This window comes from Agelaius phoeniceus, chromosome 2, assembly GCF_051311805.1.
Source record: "Agelaius phoeniceus isolate bAgePho1 chromosome 2, bAgePho1.hap1, whole genome shotgun sequence".
NCBI classification, from domain to species: domain Eukaryota; kingdom Metazoa; phylum Chordata; class Aves; order Passeriformes; family Icteridae; genus Agelaius; species Agelaius phoeniceus.
This window is the reverse complement of record NC_135266.1, coordinates 75011844-75035541: the sequence shown is the minus strand read 5'-3', so window position 1 is coordinate 75035541 and position 23698 is coordinate 75011844. Positions and strand designations below refer to the sequence as shown.

At 38.9% G+C, this 23698-nt stretch overlaps 1 protein-coding gene across 2 annotated transcripts; it reads right to left on the bottom strand.

Annotated features, from left to right (window-relative positions):
• Nucleotides 1-304: 304 nt before the first annotated feature.
• On the bottom strand, nt 305-23698 carry NPAT (nuclear protein, coactivator of histone transcription). Of its 2 annotated transcripts, none has more exons than XM_054627772.2 (18): nt 23539-23698; nt 20345-20463; nt 18676-18736; nt 17127-17199; nt 16596-16639; nt 15628-15861; nt 15034-15118; nt 13868-14000; nt 13275-13366; nt 13104-13191; nt 11299-11395; nt 10732-10863; nt 8266-9960; nt 6937-7052; nt 6735-6843; nt 5624-5681; nt 2422-3583; nt 305-1601 (listed from the first exon to the last, which is right to left on the bottom strand). In XM_054627772.2, the coding sequence occupies exons 1-18, from the start codon at nt 23573-23575 to the stop codon at nt 1524-1526; spliced, it is 4413 nt and encodes a 1470-aa protein (XP_054483747.2). In that variant the 5' UTR covers nt 23576-23698; the 3' UTR covers nt 305-1523. The 2 variants fall into 2 exon arrangements, with proteins under 2 accessions (XP_054483747.2, XP_077030040.1); XM_077173925.1 differs by having other exon boundaries at nt 15034-15115.

Below are 23698 nucleotides of genomic sequence, written 5' to 3'. Positions count from 1 at the left end.
ACATCTTCATTAGAACCAGAGGGCCTGAGCTGAAACATTATGGTGGGTAGTGGATGGCCCAGGCAAGAGTTACCTTCAGTCTCAAACAGCAAATTAATTTTAAGTGTCACCATCACTATTAAGCATTTTATGCTTAAGACAATTTTGGTGCTTGCCTGCCCTAGTCCCTCTGACAATTGCAATTAGAACTTAGTGTTTAATATTGGACTCTTCATCTTCAAAAGCAACTGACCACCAGGACTTTTCTATTCAGTATCTGCAAAGCTGCTTAGTGGACTGAAAAACATTAAGCAAGACACACAACTTTTTATTAAAACAAAAATATTTATTCAAGCTGTAAATGCTATGCAGTATTTAGTTACTGGATGGGTTTAATATAAACATCTACTGCATAATCTTGGTTCCTTAGGAATCCTTGTATTGTATCTGAAACATTGCCCTGTTGCTGTACAGATCTCTGACAAGAAAACGTGCAAATTTTTTTTTTTTAAAGATGTCAACAATTTGAGAACAAGAAGAAATACCAGTAAAGAAAATTCTGTAGTTTTGGAGCAAGGTGTGCTCATTCAGCAAAATGTAGGCTGAGCTCCTCCTGCACCCCTTTTGGAGAGTTTGTGTAATAGCTATGACAACCTCTATGTTAAACAGAGAAATCAGATGCAAATCCTTCCATGCCTGGCTAAAAATTTAAGAGTTAGATAATATAATTTCTCAGCAGTACAAATGAAAGGTGAGGGAATTGACTTTTGCATTAGAACACACTGTAATTCTTGTTTAGCTGTAGCTTCAGTTGAAGTATTCATACTGAGGCATGACCCCACACAAAAAATATGTTGCTTAAAAAGAGCTTTTGCATTTGAATGACATTCAGCAGCAAATACTGTAAACAGAGAAGGCCTGTCCAAATTAAAGTTCTTTTCTGAATGACAGCTGGGAAAAGCTCCACCAGATGAGAAATGCATTTTGAGGTTTTACTGGCCTTATGTTCAGCTATTATTATTTTGTTCAAAGCCTTACAACATGGGCTTGACAGTGATGAAATGACAGAGTGTGAGCACAAGCCAGTTGGAGCTGAATATTTAAGTCCTTTTCAGAATCAACAAAACAATGAGAAGTGGCCAAGGTAGCTGCCCCATCTTAGAGTGGTGAGAGACAAACACCACCTTTTCACAGACTGGCTGAGTGCTTCAGAGGGGTAAGTAGAGAAAGCAGCAGAACACAGACAACGTGGTCTAACAGGAAATGTACAATCTTTCTTACATTTCATTTACACAAATTTACAGTTTTGCAAGTTAAATGGCTCTATAATTATGCAAGTGCTTTTTCAAAAATAAACATATACCAACTCAATGATATTTACACTTTGCAACCTGCTTCAGAATCAGCATGACTTTGCTATAAAGTGAAACTTCAGTGCACTGAAAGTGCAACTTGCTCTTTAGAGTTAGTTAACTTCTCTTCCCATGCAAAACCTCAGCACTGCTCCACTGAGCTTCAGATGGCTCACTTCAACTTCTTTTTATTCATTCATCGTAATGCAAAGACAACAAGAACTTGTCCACATCCATTCCTGCTGGAAAAGAATTTGGGAGCTTCTTTTTCTGTAGGAGAGGAAAGTAACAACTGTGTTAAATACAACGAATCTAGGGGAACTGAAGAGTCTGCAAGCATTCTTTTCTCATCCATCCATCCATCCATCCATCCATCCATCCATCCATCCATCCATCCATCCATCCATCCATCCATCCATCCATCCATCCATCTTTTATCTGTTCCTGCACAAATGTGCCCCAGAACTCAGACACTGCCATGTGCCATTCACATGTGCCCCCCTCTGTGGAATGGAGCATTTTCCAGGCTCAGTGTTTCAGTAACATGCTAAAGCTAAGTATGGGAATTACAAAGTTATACTCCTTTTTGTTATTTACATGCAAAGACATGTAAATAACATGTGTCTTTTTGTGTCTCACACCTTGGCTATTTGCCTTTAAATCCTCAAGTCAAAGGCACAGTGCTGCACACTAAAGAGACTGGGAGTATCACTAATGGTACTAAACAAGGATGCAAAGCAGCCTGAATTCTAATAAGGCCTACTTTGACTTTGGCTTAATTCCTACATTCCACCTAAAAATTTGGAATTTAGAAACTCGTTCATGTTTTTGGAGAAATAATGTAATTGTCATTGGTGCCTATTTAGAGAGTTAGTAGGAGTTACTTGTATGTATCTGAACACTACACCAATCTTAAAGCTTAGTTCAGAGTATGCTCAAGAGGCAAAGTTGGAAAAACTGAAAAAATCTAAATAGGATGCCAGGGATTTGCACTAGCATCTCTGAACCCTTCCATTACAAACAGTACACATGAAGATACCTTATATATATATTTAGAATTTAATTAGAAGAAGTAGATGTTTGTACTTGCCTTGATTTTCTTCTTTTTGCATGGCGTTGGAGAGCTCTGAAGCTCTTTCCTATTTGCAGAACGGGAATTTCTCTCCCCCTCATTTAAGTCCTCGGGTTTCCTTTTCTTGACGGTGCTCCTGAGAGCCCTGAACTGCTGGGTGTTGTCCTTGAGGGGGGTGGCAGCGCTAGTCCTGGCGATGGCGGCGCGCGACAGGATCATGAGGGTGTGCGCGGCCATGCTGACGCTGTTCTCGCTGCCCGTCTCGCTGGCGGGGCTGCAGGCGGGCAGGTCGGGCGTGGCGGGGGGCACCATGATGCGCGGCGTGCCGCTCTCCTCCGGGAAGCGCCGGCAGGTGGGCGTGCGGACGCTGTCCGTGGTGTCCTCCGTGTGCCTGTCCCCCACTCCGGACGGCGTGCGGGGCACCGGCAGCTCTCCGTTCTCAGCGGTCTTTGCAGCGGGGCTCTGCCACTGGATGTCCTGCAGCATCTCCACGCACTGCTTGCCAAAGGGGCTGGACAGGCCCAGGCCTTGGCCGGAAGCTTTCGCTGCTTCTCGCTTGGGCTCCTTCGAGGACAAAGAAACAGACACGGATGACTTGCAGCTGCCAGCCCCAGCTGCCAGCGACCCCTGCTTTTTGTTCAGCTCTTGGACTGAAGCAACTGTCTTCTCATTCCATAAGGCAACGCTCTGTTGGCCATTTGAGAGTTTGGCAGTGTCCTGGCTCTTCTGCTTTTCATCAGTGTCCCTTCGTAGCTCATTTTCTTTGTTTGCTGTCGTCTTGTGGAAGGGATCTAATGAAAGCCCTGCAGCTGCCACCTTCCGCTCGGGCTGTGGCTCCTTTGCAGATGCGCCTCTGTTGCTACCAACTTCTGGCCTACACAGAATTCTGGGCAATGTTTTGTCTTTGTCTCTCTTTGGTACCTGTGCCTTAGCAGAGGAGCATGCAGAGTCAACAGCAAATAAAGGGCTTTCGTTTCTTTCTTTCTGGGATGAGCTCTTAGGAGGCTGAATTTGGGTGCTTCCTCCTGGAGTGGGTAGGACGTTATCAAAGCAAAGCACTCTCCTGTGACTCTCACTCTGTCTTGAATTTGAGCTTGTGCTCTCTGCTGGTGCAACAGGTAAGTTCTCTTCCACTTTCCTTCCTGCCTCTGCACTGGTAAGCTTGTCGTAATTTCCAGCCCTGAAAACGAGATGAAAACATTTCACTGATGTGTTTATTCTTACCAGGCAAGTTAATTTCAGCTGGCTGGAAGTCCCCACCCATCCCTCTAAAAAGCTCTCTCCAGCCAGAATACAAGTATTTTATCAACACATAAAGACCAAGACTAAGGAATGACAACAGCAGAAAGCTCAGAGAAGGCCTTCTTGGCAAAAAGGTACCAAACAGAGTATGCACACTGAACAATTAGGTAGGCTGGGGCTTTTCAGCCTGGGAAGAGAGATCACTGAGGGGAAATGAAACAGAGCTCTGAAGAAAGCTCACAAAAATGACACTATCTGCTGCTTTTCTTCCAGTAGAAAAACTAAGGGCATGAAATAACACTGGTGTTAGGTTCAAAATACAACAAGGAGGTCTGAACACTGCATGTAACTAAACCTGGGAACTTTTTTACCTTGGGATATTGGTAGTTTACTTGACTTCAAAAAGAAACTGAGTGCATTCATGACAGGACAGTCCCTCCCAGAATACTACTTATGGCTCTGCGATCCTTGGAGCTGAAATTCCTAAGAGGCTGCCAGAATATATTGGACAATGTAATCACAATGTGTGCCTTGTACTCTTCCCTATGCACTTGCTGTGCATGGTGGGACACTGAGCAGGACAAAAAGCTTCTGGTGGGCATCTGGACAAAAACATCCAAACTGCCTGGGGTGTGGTCTCCACCTGACAATCAGCCCCATCATGTGAAAAAGCCACCACTGCACTGTGGAAAGAAAAATGCTTCTGCTCTGTCAGCTCATGCCACTGTTCTGTCTGTGCCCTCTGCCTGGCTTATGCTGCATTTCCAAGAGAAGCTCTGGCATCACTCATCTATGCCTGTAAGGCTCTCTCCATGCACATAAATCTCTATGATTTCTAAGAGGAAAAGTCAAATTTTTGGGATGCTAACTTGGTACCTTTGAAATGGCAGAAAAGGTCTGAGTAGTAGCAGCTTGTTTTATTTCCATGAAATTTGAGATGAGACAGAGGACAGAAAGTGGAAATAAGAAATTACACCTCTTTGCAGGGAAGATTTTGCTCTCTTTGCTATGCAAAACATACACCTAAAGATCAATTAAAGATAACAGAAAGCTGAATTATTGAAGTGGTATTATCCAAGATCTTGCTTCTGTGTTTTTTTAAAAAATCAGTACTCTTTGCATGCATGTATATGGTATAACTTGATGTATGGTTGGAATTTTTTAATAAGTTGACTTTAATGGTCCTGTTTTATCTCCACTTTTCCACCATTTTAAGTGAGCTCTAAATAGGTAGTTTTTTTAAAGTATGAGCTAGTTTTCCAATAAAAGATCATTTCACCTCTTATATTTAAATTGAACTTCTGACCTGCTCCTACACTCTTCTGCTCATTCCAACATCCTTTTCTTTCAAGTCCATTAATGGTGAGGAGAGTTACTACTGCAGCCTTGCTTCCTTCTCTCATTTGCCCAACAGAAAACTAGTGCCTACCCCAAGGAATTAAGTTATGCTCATTGACATAAAGTTAGCATGCTGTTGTCCTCACCTTGCATTCAGTTCTCATTTTTAAATGAGCAAGCAGAGTTCTAATCTACACAGCTGAAATACAGATGCAGAACCCAATCTTATACACTCTACTGGATCTCTACTGGAAGTCAAAGAGAATGAGACTACACTACAAAACCATGAGTACCACTTGTGAAAAGAAAAAACAAAGGTTTTAGTCATTTAAATCTCACAGTAAATGTAACAGGCAATTCTCCTAGCTTAGACTCTGCTCAAACAATTTTTATTTGACATTTGAGACAGGAGACAATGAAGACAAAGCTGTACAAAGCACAGGAACAGTGACAAGACAATTCCAGCACAGGCTGCACCAGTCCCAGCACACATCTGTATCAATACTCCTAGCAGACAGGCAGCAGGAAAGGGGGTACTGCTTATGCCACTACTAAAAATAGTTCCTCTCTTCACCAATACTGGATGAAGAAATTCACAACAGGAAAAAGAAAGCAAGTTTCAATACTTAGCACTACTGACCTCTGTGTTCGAGGATTTGCATGGTTCAAAGGCTCAGCTACATTTGGTACCAGTTTTCCTGGAACAAGAGATGAAGTATTAATGAATGATAGGTAAATAATTTCACAGTTTTAGTACAATGATATTTCACCTGACAGAGAACCAACAAAGAAAAACCCAACAACAAACTCCACAGTATTTTGTAACTTTAAACTTTAATGATTAGTAGACTAGCAAAGGTCCCCAACTAAGAACAAAGAAGAAGCTTGCTGCCTACACTTAGATAATGCATAGCCCTGGCAAGACAAAACAAACTATCCTGAACTTTAAAATGCACAGTGGGGATTTCCAGATAGCAGGAAATTAACTCAGGGAACTCTCAGCTATCCATCAGCAAACCAGACTGCAAGCAACTATACAATCCTAGATTTTATCTTAATTTGAAATTTCATTCTGTTTTCATTTTTATGTGCAAGCCAACTATTTTTTAAAAAGGCAGATAGGCTAAAGCACAAGTTGTCCTTATAACTCAATGTTTCTATTTTCAATTATTTTTCATTACCCCTTTCCAACACTGAGATAGGAACATAACTCCAGTCTTGTTACAATTAACCATTTAAAGAAGCAAGGTCTCAATGAAAAGAATATACAGAAGCATATGCCTGAAAGGGCAAAAGGGAAACAGATAGTAGAGTGCATTTTTTCTAGCAACAGCCAACACTTCTAATTAATATTTTTCCTTAATAAATTTTTAGAACTGCTGACTCTTCTAATATCTTCATTACTATGTGGCTCGGTTCCAGTGGCAGCAGTAAACTACTTAAAACCAACAAGATGAAAAATAACCAGAAACATAAAGAAAAGTAAACTTTTAAAACTGCCTGAGAGCCTTGAAACATTACATTTTGGAAATAAGCTTGATGCAAAAACTGGAATTATGTCATATGCTGAAGTTCTCTGCAAACTGACCAAACAAGAGTCACTAACTGCAGGTACAGACCTCTCTCAGGACAGCCCAGCAGCTGCCAGGAATAGCAGAGATATTTATAAATAACTTTTTTTACTTAGAACTGACTTGTCCTTAGAACACTCTGCTTTTCTTCTGCCCCTCTCAAGAATGCAAGGCAGGCACCTGTAGTATTCCTGTTTCTTGCTCCAGGAATCTTCTGTGATTTGGGAGGGATGGGAAGCTTTGGGACACTTCCATTGCACACTGGATTAGCCACAGGCATGTGAAGAACCTTGAAAGAATCAAAATATTCTATTACAATTTACCAAAGCACTTCTTATCACTGCAGCTTTAATCTTGAAAATCTTTATTTGTCATGTGCTACCTGGCAGGCAGGTGCTGAGAATGTATTTCCATTCTGTCCTACTACAGAGAGAGGTATCATTCCCACCATTCCTTGCAAAACTGGCTGCACTGGAGATGCAATTATAATGGCAGAACCTAAAAAATACCAAAGTGTTAAGATTGTACAGAAACTAAAAATACTTCAGTGAAAAGAAAAACTTCTTAAAATTATACGTGGTCAAAACCTGTGGCAAGAAAAGCTCTGGATTTTCAGAAAAACGTCACTGTCCTTTGCTATAGTTCACTACTAGAAAACAGGGTAAGCACCAGTTTTAGTTTTAGTTTACAAGGAATTCTTTAGTTAAAGTCTGTTTTCCTTTGTAAGAGGTAGCTCAAAATAAAGTATGATAAACCTATCTTAACATTTAAACTTTAATTTAAAAGTGATTTATAAAAAACAGCAAAAGTAACATAAAATATCATATTTAGCTGCCAGATATATGGGAATTATAAAATATGGAAACTATCCTGGCACATTAACTGAAAAGTGGAAGAATATTTTCAAAAGTGAAAGGAAACTGTTCCTCTCTCTATGACAAAAGCATTGAAGGTAAGAGTTGCATAAAGAAATCAAATGGCAGAAAAGGCTGTCACCCTAAGACCTTGCATGTACTGGTCTCTGTCCTCAATTAAATGACTACACACAGAAATTCAAAGGTAACTGCAAAAAAGTTCATAGTTTTTGAAAGAAATCTAAATGTGATTACAGCTGGTTTATAGCTGTTTTTTTTAATATCAAAAAGCACTCAAGATTTTTATTGCTGTAGTAATAAAAATGCTTGTATAGACTTTAAATCATGGAAAGAAATAATCTTACATTTTCATATTTACTTAAATATACTTCCAATGCAGACTAGGTTTTGAAATATGAAACAAAACCAAGAAAGTGACTTGAGAAGGACTAGATACATCTACCCAGTTATCTACACAAAATATGGACATAGAGCATTGCACTTATAACAGGAATCTTATTAAAATAAAAACCTGTTTTATTTAGCCAAAGTAATGGAATCCTTTCCAATGTAAACCAAAATATGTTTACTACATCTAATGCTGCTAAAATTATATCAGTTCAGCTTCTGAAATATGAGGCTTTTTTTTTTTATTCAAAGCAGCCTGATCAATGACTTCTCATAGTTTTATTTCAGTTCTACTAGCAACTAATATACTAAAAAAAAAAGTAACTCCTGGATAGTTGCAAGTGGCAAACAAAGCAATTTAAAAATTGTTTTACTTTTAATGTTTACTTAGTGGAAAAACAAAAATAACAAACACCAGATTTTCAGTACTTTCCTACTAATGAGATTACCCTGTGGGAAGTTTGGGGAGACAGTCTGGTTTGCTGGAAATGTATTGCTGGATCTGGGAGGAGTCCGCAACTGCTGTACAGCTGGAGCTTGGGAGGCCAGTGGCATAGAACTGCCAGGCAATACAACTACATTTGATGGTGTTACAGCTGCTCCCAAGGCTGCTGGATCAGTCATACACGTGGCTATGTAAAGGTTGCTTGAATTCCCAAAAGCTGTGCTCGTGGCTGGCATCAACTGTATAAATCCCCCTTCGTTGGAAAGATGAGTTGAACTTGCAACTGAAAAACCAGCACAGTCTTCATTCTGAGTGTTAACCGAGGTGACCACAGGATCCTTGGGTCTAAGCACGAGAAGATTCTGCTCTGCCAGAGCTGAATCCACATTTTTTTCTGTGTCTTCTGTAGTCAGACATTTGGGCAGGCCTGGGGTTTTGGCTGGGGATTTGGCTGGAGATGACAATATTATAGTAGGCAAATTTTCTCCTGTGATGCTGGAAACAGCATTGTTTAACTCCGTGTCTGATGCAATAAAGGGATCATCACTGATGATAATCTTGAGGGACATTATATTAGAAGGATCAACATCCATTGGTTGACTACTAGAAGATACATTGCTTACACTTTTCGCCTCAGTACCTGACTCCTCTGCTGAGGATGCAGTTTCAGGGAGAGGAGAGTGGCATATTTCAGAGGTAGTAAGATTGTTTTCAGTGGATACTACAGAAATGTCTGTACATGCATTATTACCAGATGAGAAATATAAATTATCAGCGTCTACTTTTGTAGAAGATGAAGGTTCTTGCATCTCCCCTTGTGTTCCCTCTGTGTTTGGCAGTTCTGAAGGGAGGTTAAAATCTTTCTTACAAGGCTTATCAAGTGTATGCTGATCATTTGAGTAAGTTTTGTTAGATGTATCAACAACTTCAAGCTGCAACTCTGTTTTGTCAAGACCTGTGATGTCCACCACAGATCCCGCAGCACAGTCTGCCTGTGTGCTCTGGTCCTGATGGTTAGAGGGGTGGCTGGAGTTCTCCTCTGAAACACCAGGCAAGGCAGCTGGATCACTGGTTACAGTCTGTTCTTTTCCTACATCTGCCAGTGGGCTAGAAATGGAGGAGTTGTTTTTTCTCAGCAGTGCACTGTGGCCAGGGCCCCCATCAGAAGGGCTTCCAGGAAGTCTTTTTTCAGACAGTGATGTATCTGGTGATAATAGACATTTACTTCCTGAATCAGTTTTGTTTTCACCAGCTATAGTATCCTCTGCCACTGAAATCAAAGGAATCTGTGGAGTACCAGAATGAACATATTCTAAATTAGGACTACTTTGAGAACAATCACTTGGTGGGCTTTTTTCAATTTCCATAGCACTCTCACTTTCAGATACTAATGTAGATGGCTCTTTTGTAATGTAAGTGTCTGCACACTGTTCATTACATTTGCTGTCAGAACTTGATCTCTTGTTAGGTTCAGTCAAATCAGACACCGAGTCAAAAGCAATTTCATGCTCTCTAATATGTTCAGGGGTAATGGCTGTAAGTTCTTCAGTCTGCTTCCTTGGTCTACAGTTTCCATGCAGCTGTTCACTGGTTGGATTTTTCTTAGCCATATCATCATCATTAATGCTGGTCTTCAAGGCACATGATGCTTCTCCCAACTGAAAGCCTTTACAAGATAGTGGTTCTCTAGAATTATCACCTGTAAAAGACAGAATAAAGCAGTTCCATAATTATTAGAGCAGATGATCCTTTTAGAGCATTTTAGAAATAACTATCAGTTCAATGGAAAACTATTTCCCATGAAACTAAGTGGGAATAATGTTACTCATCCTTACATTCAAGCTGAGTCGAATATATATAAAAACATACATAAACTAGATAATCTGGAAAATCAGTTTGTACATTAGTAGTAAGTACACACATAACATGTAAATATCTCAGGTCACTACATCAGATTTCCAGAAGCACAAAAACCATCTCATGATAAAAACCTCTTGGCTCTATTGCTCATATACTTTCACTAAATACCTGCTACTCATGAACTATTGTCAAGAATGGTGGAGACAAAGTAACATCCCCTTTGTCCAGAGTAAGACTCTTTTTGTGTATGAATTAGCAGATACATTACAGAATAGAGATAGAAGATTAATATGGTTAGATGTAAAATATTCTCTTTATGTGTTTCCCAATGGACACTGCAAAGTATCCATTTATTGACAACCTGCTTGCACTAAGGAGCTTATCAAGTACAATTTTAAAGTACACTGATGGGATTACTGTTAAATTTAATAGATTGAAACGTTGTAACATGCCAGGTGTATCTGTATGTTCACACAATGTAAAAGTCCACATGGATATTACCAGTGAAAAAATAAAATTCTGAAATGTACAAATTGTCTGAAAATATTTTCATAATGAAAAGTTAACAGAGAAATCTTAGAGGAAAAAAAACCAAAAAACAAAACCATACATCTGTTAGTTTCTTCTGTTCCTAAAGAACTTCCAAATGTTTCCAGGCTATCCTCAGCCACCAGGATTTCATTCTCTACTCCATTCCGACCAGAAATACCACCAGGTAAGTTCTTGTTTACCTTGCTCTTTCCTATTTTCAAAATAAAGCATGAAAAATGGTTAAATATGTAATTTTCTACATGCATGTCATCACTACCTTTTAAATGAACCACAGTGTAAAGATCTCCTTATGATTCATGTGAGGATACCCCTGAAAATTTTACAACAGCAAACAAGTATAAACTATCATCCTTCAGAGCTAGAGTGTCTAAAAAAACAGCAATAAAATAATCACTGAGCCAGCACAAACCCAGAATATCAGCCACAGAAAAATGCTGTACTTACACACAACTTTATAGCTGTGTATAAATGTATCAAAGAATCTAATTCTCTATTAAGGCATACCAATGTCATTTCTCTTGCAAGAGGCCTGCTGAATTCCTTTGCTCTGTCAAGCAATGCTTGGGAAAGCTCATCATTCAGGATGCTTTACAGTAACAGTACAAGTGAGTACAATGTAGCCTACCATAATCAAAGCAGTCAAACAGAGCCTGGAAATCTGGATCTGATTCTGTCTGCTCCAGAATGTCCTGGATAGCCTCTTCTGACATATGAATTTCACCCTGAGAAAAGACACGAGATACAGAACTGTTAAAAATAGACAAGAAGCGTTTTCTTTTCAGGTTGTTTTTAGTTCTATTACTTCTGCTCAGCACAGAAACAAAAAGAATAATGCTGGGAACATTTCTGCCACAGATTTAAAAAATCTTAGTGATTGAAGTTGAAGAAATACGGTTCTCCAAAACCCAAATGTGTCTGCCAGACATCACCCCCACCATGTGTGTACTGGAGTATTCTCCACATAATGGCCACCACTAACCAAAAAGAAGGACTAAATCTCAGGCTACACTGGAAGCTTATGCATGTGGTATGGATGCTGTGAACCTCTACAAGCAAACCACTGGTTAAAAAAAATCCCCAAATTAATCCTAATTTCTTAGGTTTGAATATATTATATATCTGGAAGCCAACACTAAGTAAATGGAAGTTTTATTTCATATGCCAATTACACGTTCTATATTACAGCCTCCAGCTACTTCTTTGTGGAAGGCATTTTGGAAAGCACAGCTACATGGGACAGTGCTCTAAGGTTCCTGATTCTTGTTCTGTGGCAGCCCAGGAATAAAATGAGTATCTGGTACATACTCAAACGATTAAATACAAAGTTCTCCTGCCTTTCTGGAGACCCTCTAAGCACTCTCCAACCTTTGATATATATCTCCACCTTTTTTGATATATATCTCCACCTTTAAGGGTGGGTATTCCATGTTATACCCTTGCTTTTGTCTCAGCAACTCCAACCAAACCAAGAAGCTGCTTTATTTCTGCTCAGAAGAGTGGAATACAGCTTTGTAGCTCTATTTTGACAACTGACCTAAAATCACCAAGCAACAGAAGAATAGCATTTATAAACCAGACACCTCTACTTCATCAACAGGGAACTGCCTCTACTCTCCTGTCTTTCTCATGAAGGCTGTGAAATTTCCCTCATTAGAAGTCCTTTTTAATTCTCTGATTGCCAGCTTGAGACTTACAGAAAAATGAAGGGAGAACACTATAATTATGTTTAGTTTGTAGAAGCAGAACACGCATTTCCTCCAAAAGCAAGAAAATACAAAATTTGAAGAAAAAGTATCATTGTTTAGGCTCAAAAAATAATTTCTCTTGCTATACTAAATGATCCATGCTTATCTTGGAGTAAATCACAAAATCAGATCAGATTAAATGTATTTGGAGACAGCAAGGAATTTATTTTAAATTCTTTTTCTTCTCTGAGGCTATTGATTAGATCCCCAGTCAGAAGCTGGTAGCCAATTACTGATATGAAAGATTGAGTGAGAGGCAGGCAGCTCTTAAATCCAGTCCGAGTGTAGGCTTACCAGCTAATTACTGACAGAATCAATCCCACTCTCTTGGCTTCGACCCTGCTGCATGCTTATGCTGCCTTGGACAGGCACTGGGAATGAATTCAGAATGCTAAACTGGCACAAAACAAGCTCCTGCAGAACACCAGGGTCCTGCCAGCTCAGCTCCCTGAACCTGCCCTGCACCACACAAGGTCAGAGTTCACACCTCTGCAAGGGGAGCTGCGGAGCTGCCCCTGCACAGAGCGGAGCTTCAGGGAGGCTCAGCTGTGCTGGGAAACAGAAACAAGAAAAGAAAGGATAGGAAGAGGAGAGAATATCCTCAGATGTCAGAGGTTCACCATAGATCTATCATTCTTACATGCCTGGGCCTAAAAACAATGTGATCAGGGCAATCTACACCTACCTGAAGTCCAAGGATTTCATCAATCGAAGTCTCCTGTTCTGTGGGACCACTGTCTGTCTGTTTAGGGGCCTGAGCAACACTGCCATCACTGCAACATGTACATCATTAGTTCAAAAGTCAAAAATAATTTAAATAAGAATACATATTAAGTTTAGAGGTTCCTTTTATTACCTCCCCAGGATTTTGTTAATGTTTTCAGCGAGCTTCTCCTGAAGAGATTTGCTGCTCAGGATCTTTTCTCTGGCATTTTCAATAACCAGTTGCTGGAAAAAAGTTTTGAAGTGGTCAGGTTTTTATTTTTAACATCACAAGAAAAGGAGCATGAATTTCTGACTAACCAGTAAAAAATAATTTAAAAATCAATTCAAAGAGAGAAGACTTTTATAACAGAGAGTCACCTGTGACTGCATTCCATTGTTATGAAAATCAACCCAAAACATTCCTGTGCATCTACTCTCCTGAAGGACAGCAAGGCTTAATGTGCCTTCTGGTTTCCATTCTCTGAAGAACTACTGTATTCTGTATTCTATACAGCCAACAGGTATCTTAGCAAAGCAAATAAACCAAGAAAAACAAAACTCTACGTAGCCATGTCAACTTTAGGAATTTAGTACACATAAGAACTAGTTCAAATACAAACCAATAGATTTGTCTTTTAAAGGTAATTTCTGTAAAAAACATGAAGAACAACATGTTAAAGATTAGTTCTCTTGAGTTTGACTTTGTTTCTTAAGTGTAAATACCTTCTGTAGGCATATACTCACTGGGAAGTTACCATCAATTAATTCTTCTAGGGGCTCACTTTCTTTTTCTACTACTGCTTCTTCAGATTCTTGAGAACTTCTAGCTGCTGAAAGAGGTCCAGATGTTGCAATATTTTTCCTCTTCTGAGATTCACTGAAACATTCCAGGAAATTTATGACACAGTTTATGAGAAAATTGCAAACAGTAGACCTAATGGTGAGTAAATCAAGTGCTTCTCTTTCCTTTTAGCAAACAAAAGATCTTAATCACTAGAAAATTAAATACATATTGAAAATGCAGTAAAAGCTGGTACCTGTTTTACTATCTCTAATGCATCTATTGTGTCTGCCTTTACAGAAGTTATAAATTTAGAGATTGTAGGTAAACAGCTCAATGGCAAACTGAATTCCATGCCCACTATTCAGCATTTACTGCCCCTCTACTACATGTTACTCTAACTGGTGGTACCAGTTAATGGATCCTAATTAACTGCAACTCACAATCAGATTTGGGCATTACCACCGAAAACAAAGACTTCTCAAGGAGCACTTATTTTCAAAGAAGAAAACAAATCTTAAATTCTGTAAGAATTTAGTTGATAAATAGGAAAAGTAATGTTTTTATAGGAGACAGTGTAGGCTCTTCTGAAAACATCTATTGGCAGGGGCACTAAAATTACATTTAAAAAAAATCAAGATAGATTAGGAAAGACTTGGGGAAAAATGGACATCTGAATCAGAGAATAAAAAACGCAAAACTAGTACAAAAGAAGTTTTTCACACAACTTCTAGTGCAAATATTAATACTTTTCTGACAAAATTTACTCAACTCAATAGTTTTATGAAGTTAAATGCACATTTTTATCAATATTAAGAATTTTCATAATTGAAAAGGACATTTTGGAAGAAACACCAAGTCTCAGCTCCAAGATTATTTGCCTAAGTCTAGTAGTGGAGTAAAGACAGAGTGTACACAAAGAAGCCTCCTATCAGCCTACTGTTAAGCTCTTTGACTTCCCTTTCCTCTGTGAAACAACAAACACTGCCCCCCCCCCCCCCCAGCAGATCATACATTTGAAACACTCCACCACTGAAGAAAACTTACACTAAAGGTTAGAACACTGTCTAATTTCTAAACAATTAAACAAAAAAAACCAACCCAAAACCAAACAGACATCCCTGTTTACCTTTTTCGCCTTCCTGGAGAAAGCAAGTTTGAATGAAGCTTTCGTTCTTGTGATGCTGGAACCTGAATGTGTATGAGACCTCCTGCTTTATAGAGGGAAAAAACAAACAAAAATAGAAGTCATGATGCCAACACCTTTTCCAGTGACACTGTTAAAGCACTACAAGATCTACATGTTGCTTACTATGTTCTAATCAATTCCTGGAAAGTCACACAAAAGAATTTGGTATTATCATGGAAATGAGGACCAGTCCTTTTAAACATATCCTGAAATAGACATTCACTTAACGTGGATCATCCCTATCTGATGAAACAAGTTTTTTGGGTGAGGATGAGAGCACAGAACAGACTAACCACAAATTAATGCACTTCTGATTTCTGAACTCACATTGGCAAGCAAGTATGCAAGAGCCATCTCTCTTTTGGGCACTTACTTTCTTTTAATCACCTGAACCAGTCTGGAGAGCTGGGGAACAAAGCATGAATTTTCTGGAACTTGTTGGTGGAAGATGATTAGCCCTGATTTTAGAAAACTTCCATTGATAGCCACAGATTTTTCACAGGAAAATAAGGTTTAAAAATTTTTGCAACTTACTGTTGATCTTGTTTTCTTGAGCTTGTGACTGGTTCACAAACAGTGTACTCAGTCTTGTCTGTGGCATGCTTTGATTTATTGCTGGCCTGTGAATTACTTGAGGAGGTACAACAGAAGAAGAGGAATTCTGCTGCCCTGACTGATGGGCTACTGACAACAGTCCTGAGTTTGCAGGAGCTGACTGCTGAAGCATTCTCTGTCTTTTCATTTCTACAATTCCACTTCTTGTACGTACTGGAAATAAAGACAAGATGAAAACATAAGATAAAGGAGTTTTTAAAAATTGCTGATATTCACACAAAATCTGTTTAAAAAAATTTAAACAATGGAACATCACCCAATCCAGTGAATCTCAAATCTGGGAACAATCACTATCTGTATCTCACACTCTTTTCTTATACAGTAAAAATACTACAGAGAAAAACTTATTTTAAAGTAAACCAAGTTTTCTTTGTTGATAGCTCATTTTCAGCTTTTGTAATGAAAGAAACAACTTTAGATACAACAAGCTTGTTTTTGTATTTTGGTTGGATATACGTTTGTATATATAACAAATGCTACAAGGTTGCAATGTTTCTATGTTCCTCTTCTACAGAAATCCAACTGCATTATACTCAGACCAGCTACGATTTCAGTTCATCTATGTACCACAAATTAAGTCAGCAGTTTCAGGAGTGAAACAGCAGTTTTTAAACCTTTTAATCATGTAAACTTCCAAAAAAGTTTTTTTTCAGCAGAGAAAATGCTATAATAGAGAATTTATGCCCTTTGCAAAAAGCTCAGCTTTTCTTATTTTCCTTTCCTGATCATTACAGTATTTCACAGACCCCAATGAAGACAACAGACATGCATTACTGATAGCTGCAGGCCCCTATTTTTTGCCAAAACAGGTAATTTTAACATAAAACCTACTGATCCCATTTTAACATAAAACCAACTGATCCCATGGAATTGACTCAGTTACTTACTCCTCTGGTTAGAAGAAAATCTGAAATCTGAATTCTGCATGCTCCTAAAAAATAAAGCAAGTGACAGAAATGAATGGAGCATAATGGAAGCACTCAGCTACATACACAATGTGACACTACCTGTCATGTGATTAATGTCACTCTGATCCTAACCACAAATTCCTTCAGAAAAATCCATTGATTGCTCTTTTTATTCCTTCCAACAATTGTCACAGATCCTTCAAGTGAAGCTTACTGTTTCATTTTTGACCAAGTAACCACGAAGATATCAGATTCTAAATGAGTCATAGTATATTGTTTTATTACAGGAAGATCACGTGCTCACACTAATGCCCTCCTTATTTGCTAGCCCCTCCTTAAAATCTTGAAATGTCTGCTCAACTATCAACTCTAACATACTCATCTTTTTCACTGTCTCTCAAAGGAAACAGAGAGTTAAACCACTCCCATACAATGATAAGGGAAGTTGGTCAACACAGGGACTCACTCTTAGAGTGAAATATTACTTTCTTGATTTCAACACTACATTACCTGATCTGAGAAAGTGTATAGTCTAATTTTTTCCACAGAGATGACATCATTGCTGGAACTTCATTTGTTGTTTCTGAAATGAACCATAAAAACAAACTGATGCCCAAAACCGATATATGCTGAGAGAAAAGTAAAATCACAAACAAAATAATTATTATGGAGTGTTTCAGACATCATCTAACTTTAGATGCCTAGCTGCCTTCTTAATATTCTATTAGTTAGAGAGTCCTAACTCCTAATTTAAAGAATTCAGATTGATATGGATACAGTTCTGCTTTAGAAGCCTTGTTGAAACTGAATTAATGACTATAATTCTTGGTGGAATTTGCACATGGTGTTGACTCCTCAGCAAACACATGCTAACCTAACCCATGCTAACCCCCCCAACCCACTTCTGGAAATGGAATTCATATTCCCAAGTCACTTTTGTGCCTTTGAAAAATCATAACCTGACAGACAGGCCTTTAAAAGTAATAGTTTATTTTATGATATTACTCAAAACAGGTAAAAACATTTGGTCTTTCTGAAGCACAGAACATTAGAAGTGTGATGGAAAAGATAAGTAAACAGTTCAATTTACTAAGTTTTTCAAGATGCCAAGTACAAAGCATTTTGAAGGAAGTACATCTGTGTTTTAGTTACCATTTCTGTCAAAGCTAGTGTGAAAGGAAAAAAATGTTCAGAAATGTTCCATGTATAATTTTTAACACCAAGCACCATTAAAATATGATAATATAACAGATATCAAAAACCTGTAAGATTTGGAAACATTCAGAGGCTTGATAACTAATTTAAAAACCAGCAAATGCCTTAGCTCTGCCTACAGTATTCATACAAAATATTAGGTAGTTCTGAAACTATTTTAGTTAGTCTTAAAAACAAGATAAGAAATATTTCATACCATAGGACTCCTCCTGATTATTTAATGGAATCATAGAATACCTTAGCTTGCAAGGGATCCATAAGGATGACTGAGCCCAACTCCCTGCTCCTCACTACCTAACTCTAAACCATGTGACTAAAAGCATTGTCCAGATTCTCCTTGAACTCTGACAGGGCTCAGTGCCATGACCACTTCCTTGGGTAGCCTGTTCCAGTGACTGACCATCCTCTCAGTGAAGAACCCTTTCCTAAGATCCAATTTGAACTTCATTTCACTTTTCTCATGAAATGACACAGAATTTCATTTTTCTCTCATTCTGTTGTTGGTCACAAGAAAGATAAGCACCTCCCCCTCCTACTGATAGTATAAACAATAAGCAGTATAATTTCACAACCATAAACCCATACATTTTTCACATTTTATTGTATCTCTATGCTTTTGAGATATAAAAATGCTCACAACTGAAGTGAAAATATATGCTGGCATATGCAAACTAACAGAATCAATTACTTTTGCTCACTAGATGTCATGGCTGTTGGCTGTGTGATTTGGTAACCTTCAAATCGTAGCCTAAATGGGGGATTACTCTAAGACCATACACCTCTTCCTCAAGGAGGTCACGTGAGATAAATAAAAATAAAACAACACCTCATTCTGAAGGCTTACCTTTTGTTTTCATGGCTACGTATTCATTAAGAATAGTTGTCAAGTTTTTTCCACACAGCGACTGGAAAAAAAAGCAACTGAGCTTAGAATTTTCACTAAAATCTTCTGCTTCATCTACTGTAGCACATCATACTTAACGAGTTCTTTAGCAGTCTACACCATGCTGACCCTCAGTACCACAGACTGTACTTGGGAGAGAACAATCAATGGATTAAAATCCTCTTATGTACCCAAAATGTGAAGTACTCTATCTCAAGGCATAACACTGGTAGTTAGAGCTGTCTGACCTTCACTCACCTTTTTTCATTATGGAATAAACCCATGAAAAGTTGATGACAAACAGCATGATGCTCATTAGTCTGCTACTGATGAGCAGTAACAGACTAATGAGTACGTATCATGCTGGAAAACAACATGCACTAAGATGCAAACGTGAAGGAACCTCTGTCTGAAGCAAAATTTTTAACAGTCACACAGAATTAACCTTCTTATCATGTTTACTTGTCCTGTAATTTTAGGTTACACAAAGATAATTAAAATTTTAAAGTTACCACTATCCTGTCTGTAACTTCTTCTCTTGTTTACTAGTGGGAACTCTACAAGACATGACAAATACAGCCCTTTACTGCAAGTATTTGAGCTGCAGTAAGAATTCTGTCTTAGATACTATGATATCACTTTTATGTGAATAATAAACATTTCTACTGAGAAAAGGATGATTATAAAAACGCTTTATTAATCTGGATAACCTATCTACATTTATGTTTTCTAATTTTTGATGGCCACAGCTTGGTTCTCAACTCCCTAACACCAAAGTACAGATGACTGAACACTTGTAAATGAAATAAATTCAATAGTTTGTTTTGAAAAGGTGCATCAAGAAAGTGCACCTTGGATCTCAGAAAAAGAACTTCCACGAATTTTGAATACTGTGGACAAAGTCCTAGACCATGAAATTAACTAACATACTAGAAGAATGAAACAGAAAACATGAACAGGACACGCATATAAACACTAAAAGTTTGATACACAGCAATACCTAAACCCTGTAATTTGCACAGTATAGTAAAAATTCCATTTTGTATATTTGTTTAAAATGCAAACTATCTAATTATGCTGCAGCTCTACACATGTATCTACAGATGTGGCTGCACACTATTTATGCACACCCAAAATTCTGCCTTTCACTCAGAACAATGGATATGATACTGAACAGAGAGGAGGCCGAACACAGTTTTTGCCAATAAAGTTTGGCAGACTCAGACAAATCTGAGGTGCCTTACCTAAATATTTACAATATACCTGAAATTGAACATTATTGGCTGCCATGTCTAGAATAGGAAAGTGATCTTCAGTAAATTACAAAAGCAGCCCTAAAATCAGTAAAACTCTTGTAAGAACACCCTTCCATAAATCAACCTCAAAGTTGTAATGCAGACTAAGCATAATATGCTGAAACAAATTTGCAAATTTCACACATGTTTCTTAGTAAGCTTAAATATTAGAAACCAAATAACTGCTAATATCATAGGATGAAAAACACTAAACAAATCAAATATCAAAAAGTTTAAGCAACATTTGAGAATTAATTGTACACTGCAAAATCCCCAATATTGTTTTCCATGGATGCAAGACAATGTAACTTTCTGCTTTGCAAATACAAACTCACCAGCAAGCAGGCTGGAATAAAACCATCTTCTGTACAGTGCTCTGCATATTCTTTCAAATCTGAACTTTCCAGAATAAATTGGTGGCAGGTAGCTTGAAGATTTTCTTGTTGCAAATAGCCTGCAACAAATCAGATAGAAAAAGCTGCCATTTCATTCATACTTCTGCTCAATAGGTATCAAAGCTGGATACAGTGTTGGAATAATCAGATAAAAATTTATATGTAAGAAAAGTAAAGTTATGTTATTTGAAAATACGTAAGTTCCTACCAGAAATTTAACAGTTAAAACCCAGAAGAGCAAAAAATATAGATTGGAATTACACTGTATTTACAAAGTATTCAAGATTGAAAGTGAGGCAATATGAACAAATTTTGGTTTATCTTTAGTACACACAGGATAATAAAAGTTCTTGGCTCAGAAGGCTGACAAACAAACCCTCATATGGGCTGAACCACTCTACTTGATACTCCACCAGAAATCTACAATATTTTGTTAATAAAATGCATTGCTATGTAAGAGTAATTCTCCATACATTGTACTGTTTGAAAATAGGCAAAACCTGTACAGCTGCTGCAACAATGGATAAGATTTATTAAAAATACAGGCATTGTACAAAAATGAGTAAAGAAAAAGGTTTTTCCCCACCTCACTTACAGTAATTTTCATTTAGGATAGATGTACTAGATGCAAATTGTGCTCTCTACACTCTAAGACTCAGTAATTATCATCACAGAAAATGTACTGACAAAGTTTTCCAAAATTCCATTCCTCATCAAATATACTCTACTTTAATTAAACTTTTTACCCTGCTTTAATCTTCAAACACCTTAAACACTAAAAGATAGAAATGGACCAATCCTAATGAAGGATTTTAGAACAAAGAACCACAAAGAAAAGGTTTCTTCTTTCTTGCTCTTAGCAGAGCTTAGCATGGAAAATTTTAAGGGTAAGATAAAACATGTGCCTAGTTAAACAATGCAGGATATATACATTATCTATTTCAATGGACCCCCAAAATGGTCTACCTCAGTTCATGAAGAAAAATGCACCCTTTAAGTTTAAAAGAAAACAAATATCTTTCACCAGATCTGAATACAGCTGAAGAAAACAAATAGTGTTTCCAACATGCAAGCCTTGCTCAAGTCTTCAACAAGTAGGCAAACTTGAAAGTTAAACACAGCCTAGGAATAACCACTGTGAATTTAATCACAATGTATGAGCAGGCCTATCTGACAGAAAACATTAGTGGAATGGATAAGGAATATCTTATATAATTTTTCAATTACATTTTTATAGAAAAATCTCAAGCCACAAATGGCTGAATGTGTATTTCTCAAAAACAAGATGATACCTCACTGTTGTCCAGGCTGGAAGATGGGGTATGAGGCTCAGGGGAGCTCTGATCTGTGCTGGTATGACTGCTCTTACAATCAAACTTACCTGAACACCAACACAAAAAGTTGCAATTTTTCTTACTTGAACCTGCTACTAGAGTATCACAAGGGATGACTGAATGCTTGCGTACGGGCACGTTTTACACACACCAATTTCCTGGTAATAACGCATTCCAAAGGCTGAAAATGCCTGTGCAGCTGGCCCAAAGTGCTTGTGCACACACTGTATAATGACTTAAGAGTATGTGGTCCCAAAGGTTGCCAAAATTAAATTAAAGGCACAAAAGGGAATGTATGTTTTGAACATATGAAAATTATTCAATATTTTGTGCTATCTTAAGAAATGTCTGACCCATAGTACACATTCACTCTATCAAATAGGAAAAGATAAATGTTCCTATGCATTTTCCTGTTCGTGAGCTCAGCTTATCATTTAAGCTTTGTTTCTTTAACAAATATTCATCAACCTTCACAGCACCAGAAAGATTTTGGGGGGAGCTTGGGGGAGAAAGATGGAAGAGATGCACTGGGAAGTCTGTTTACCCACTGAAATTCAGAGACGCCTCACAGAAGAGGAATCTCTATTAGAGAACAGAAATGGTTACAAGGAATATCCTGCTCTACAACCTTAGGTTGCTCAGAGGTTTCCCAGACATGATGCATGCTCCATGCCACAACAGACACAAGACAGGATAGATCATTCTCAGCACACAGAATGTTGCCAAGGTTGTGTACTACGTCTGCAAGTCTCAGATAAGCACATAAGAAAAGCATTCTACCTGGAAACTTGTAATTTCATCAATCTTGTTTGGAAGAGTGCAATGAGAGAGCTCACTTGTATGAATTCAAATCTTCTTTTACAGTCCACAGAACTTCTAAAAATCCTGTTACTTCACAGTAATAAATAACCTGCATCTCCTACTAGCCTTTTTACTCAAGACAGTAGGAAGCAACATTTCAGGTAGTATTTAAAAATAAATTGTGCTGGGATAATACTGAAGAAGAGATTCAACTTTAATGGCTTTGAATTAAAAAAAAACTGTGAACAACTGAAAACTGAATCTCACAGGGCAAGCTGCCAGGAAATCTTGGCAACCTGTGCCAAAAGGTACTTACTATGTGTGGGACTGAAATATGTGGGTCACATTTTTGCTTACCATCGATTTGCTCTCACCTTTGGCAGGATCTAAATAATCCAAAGCATTAAGTAATTTTAAAAAGTCACTGTCTGCTGCCAGTGTCCTGAGCACACTTATGCTTTGCTTTCCACAGACTCTGATCACGCCTGAACTTTTAGTGCACCCTCAAAGGTAAGCAAAACAGGGCCGGAAAGAAAAACCATCTGACCCTTAACGAAGCCTTCCCTGGGATTTTAGGTCACCCTCGGACTCCTCCTGTAACCAGGAGCTGTTTAAGCCCTGCTCAGCAGTTCTCAGTCCGCAGGTGGGCACCGGAGACCACCACGTTTCCTTGGAGCCGTGAAGAAGCCGAGCCCAAGGCACGGCCGGGGAGCGGCCTGGTCCCTCAGCACCCGAATCCCTCAGGAGCCAGCTGCGTTCGCTCCCCGGCAGAGGCCGGGCCGGAGAGCGGCGGGGCCAGCGCAGGGACCGCACGGTATGAACCCCGGCAGTGACAATCCCAGCCTGGGGTGACCAAGAGGCGCTGCCGAGGACCAAGGGCGAAGCCGGCTGCGTCCCGCCGCGCCTCGGGCGGCTGACAATGCCCGGCAGAGCCCTCCCGGCGCGGCCGGTAGTCCGCGCCTTACCCGTGCATCCCTCCGTCCCTCCCGGCTCACTCACCCAGCACCAGCCGGGCCACGTCGGACGGCAGCAGCATGGCCCGAGGCGGAGCGGGGCACGGGCGGGCGCAGCTCGCCGAGCGCAGCCGGCCGCCCCGCCACCCAGGCGAAGGCGCGGAAACTCCGCCAGCCAGCGCCGCGCCCGGCCCCTTCCGCCGGAA

Coding starts and splice junctions, on each gene's coding strand:
- NPAT (XM_054627772.2), bottom strand. CDS start 23,575: ATGCTGCTGCCGTCCGACGTGGCCCGGCTGGTGCTGG. Junction 15,862..16,595: donor ATTTTCTTCTAACCAGAGGA/GTAAGTAACTGA, acceptor CTTTATTTCCAG/TACGTACAAGAAGTGGAATT. Junction 1,602..2,421: donor GCAAAAAGAAGAAAATCAAG/GCAAGTACAAAC, acceptor CCTCTCCTACAG/AAAAAGAAGCTCCCAAATTC.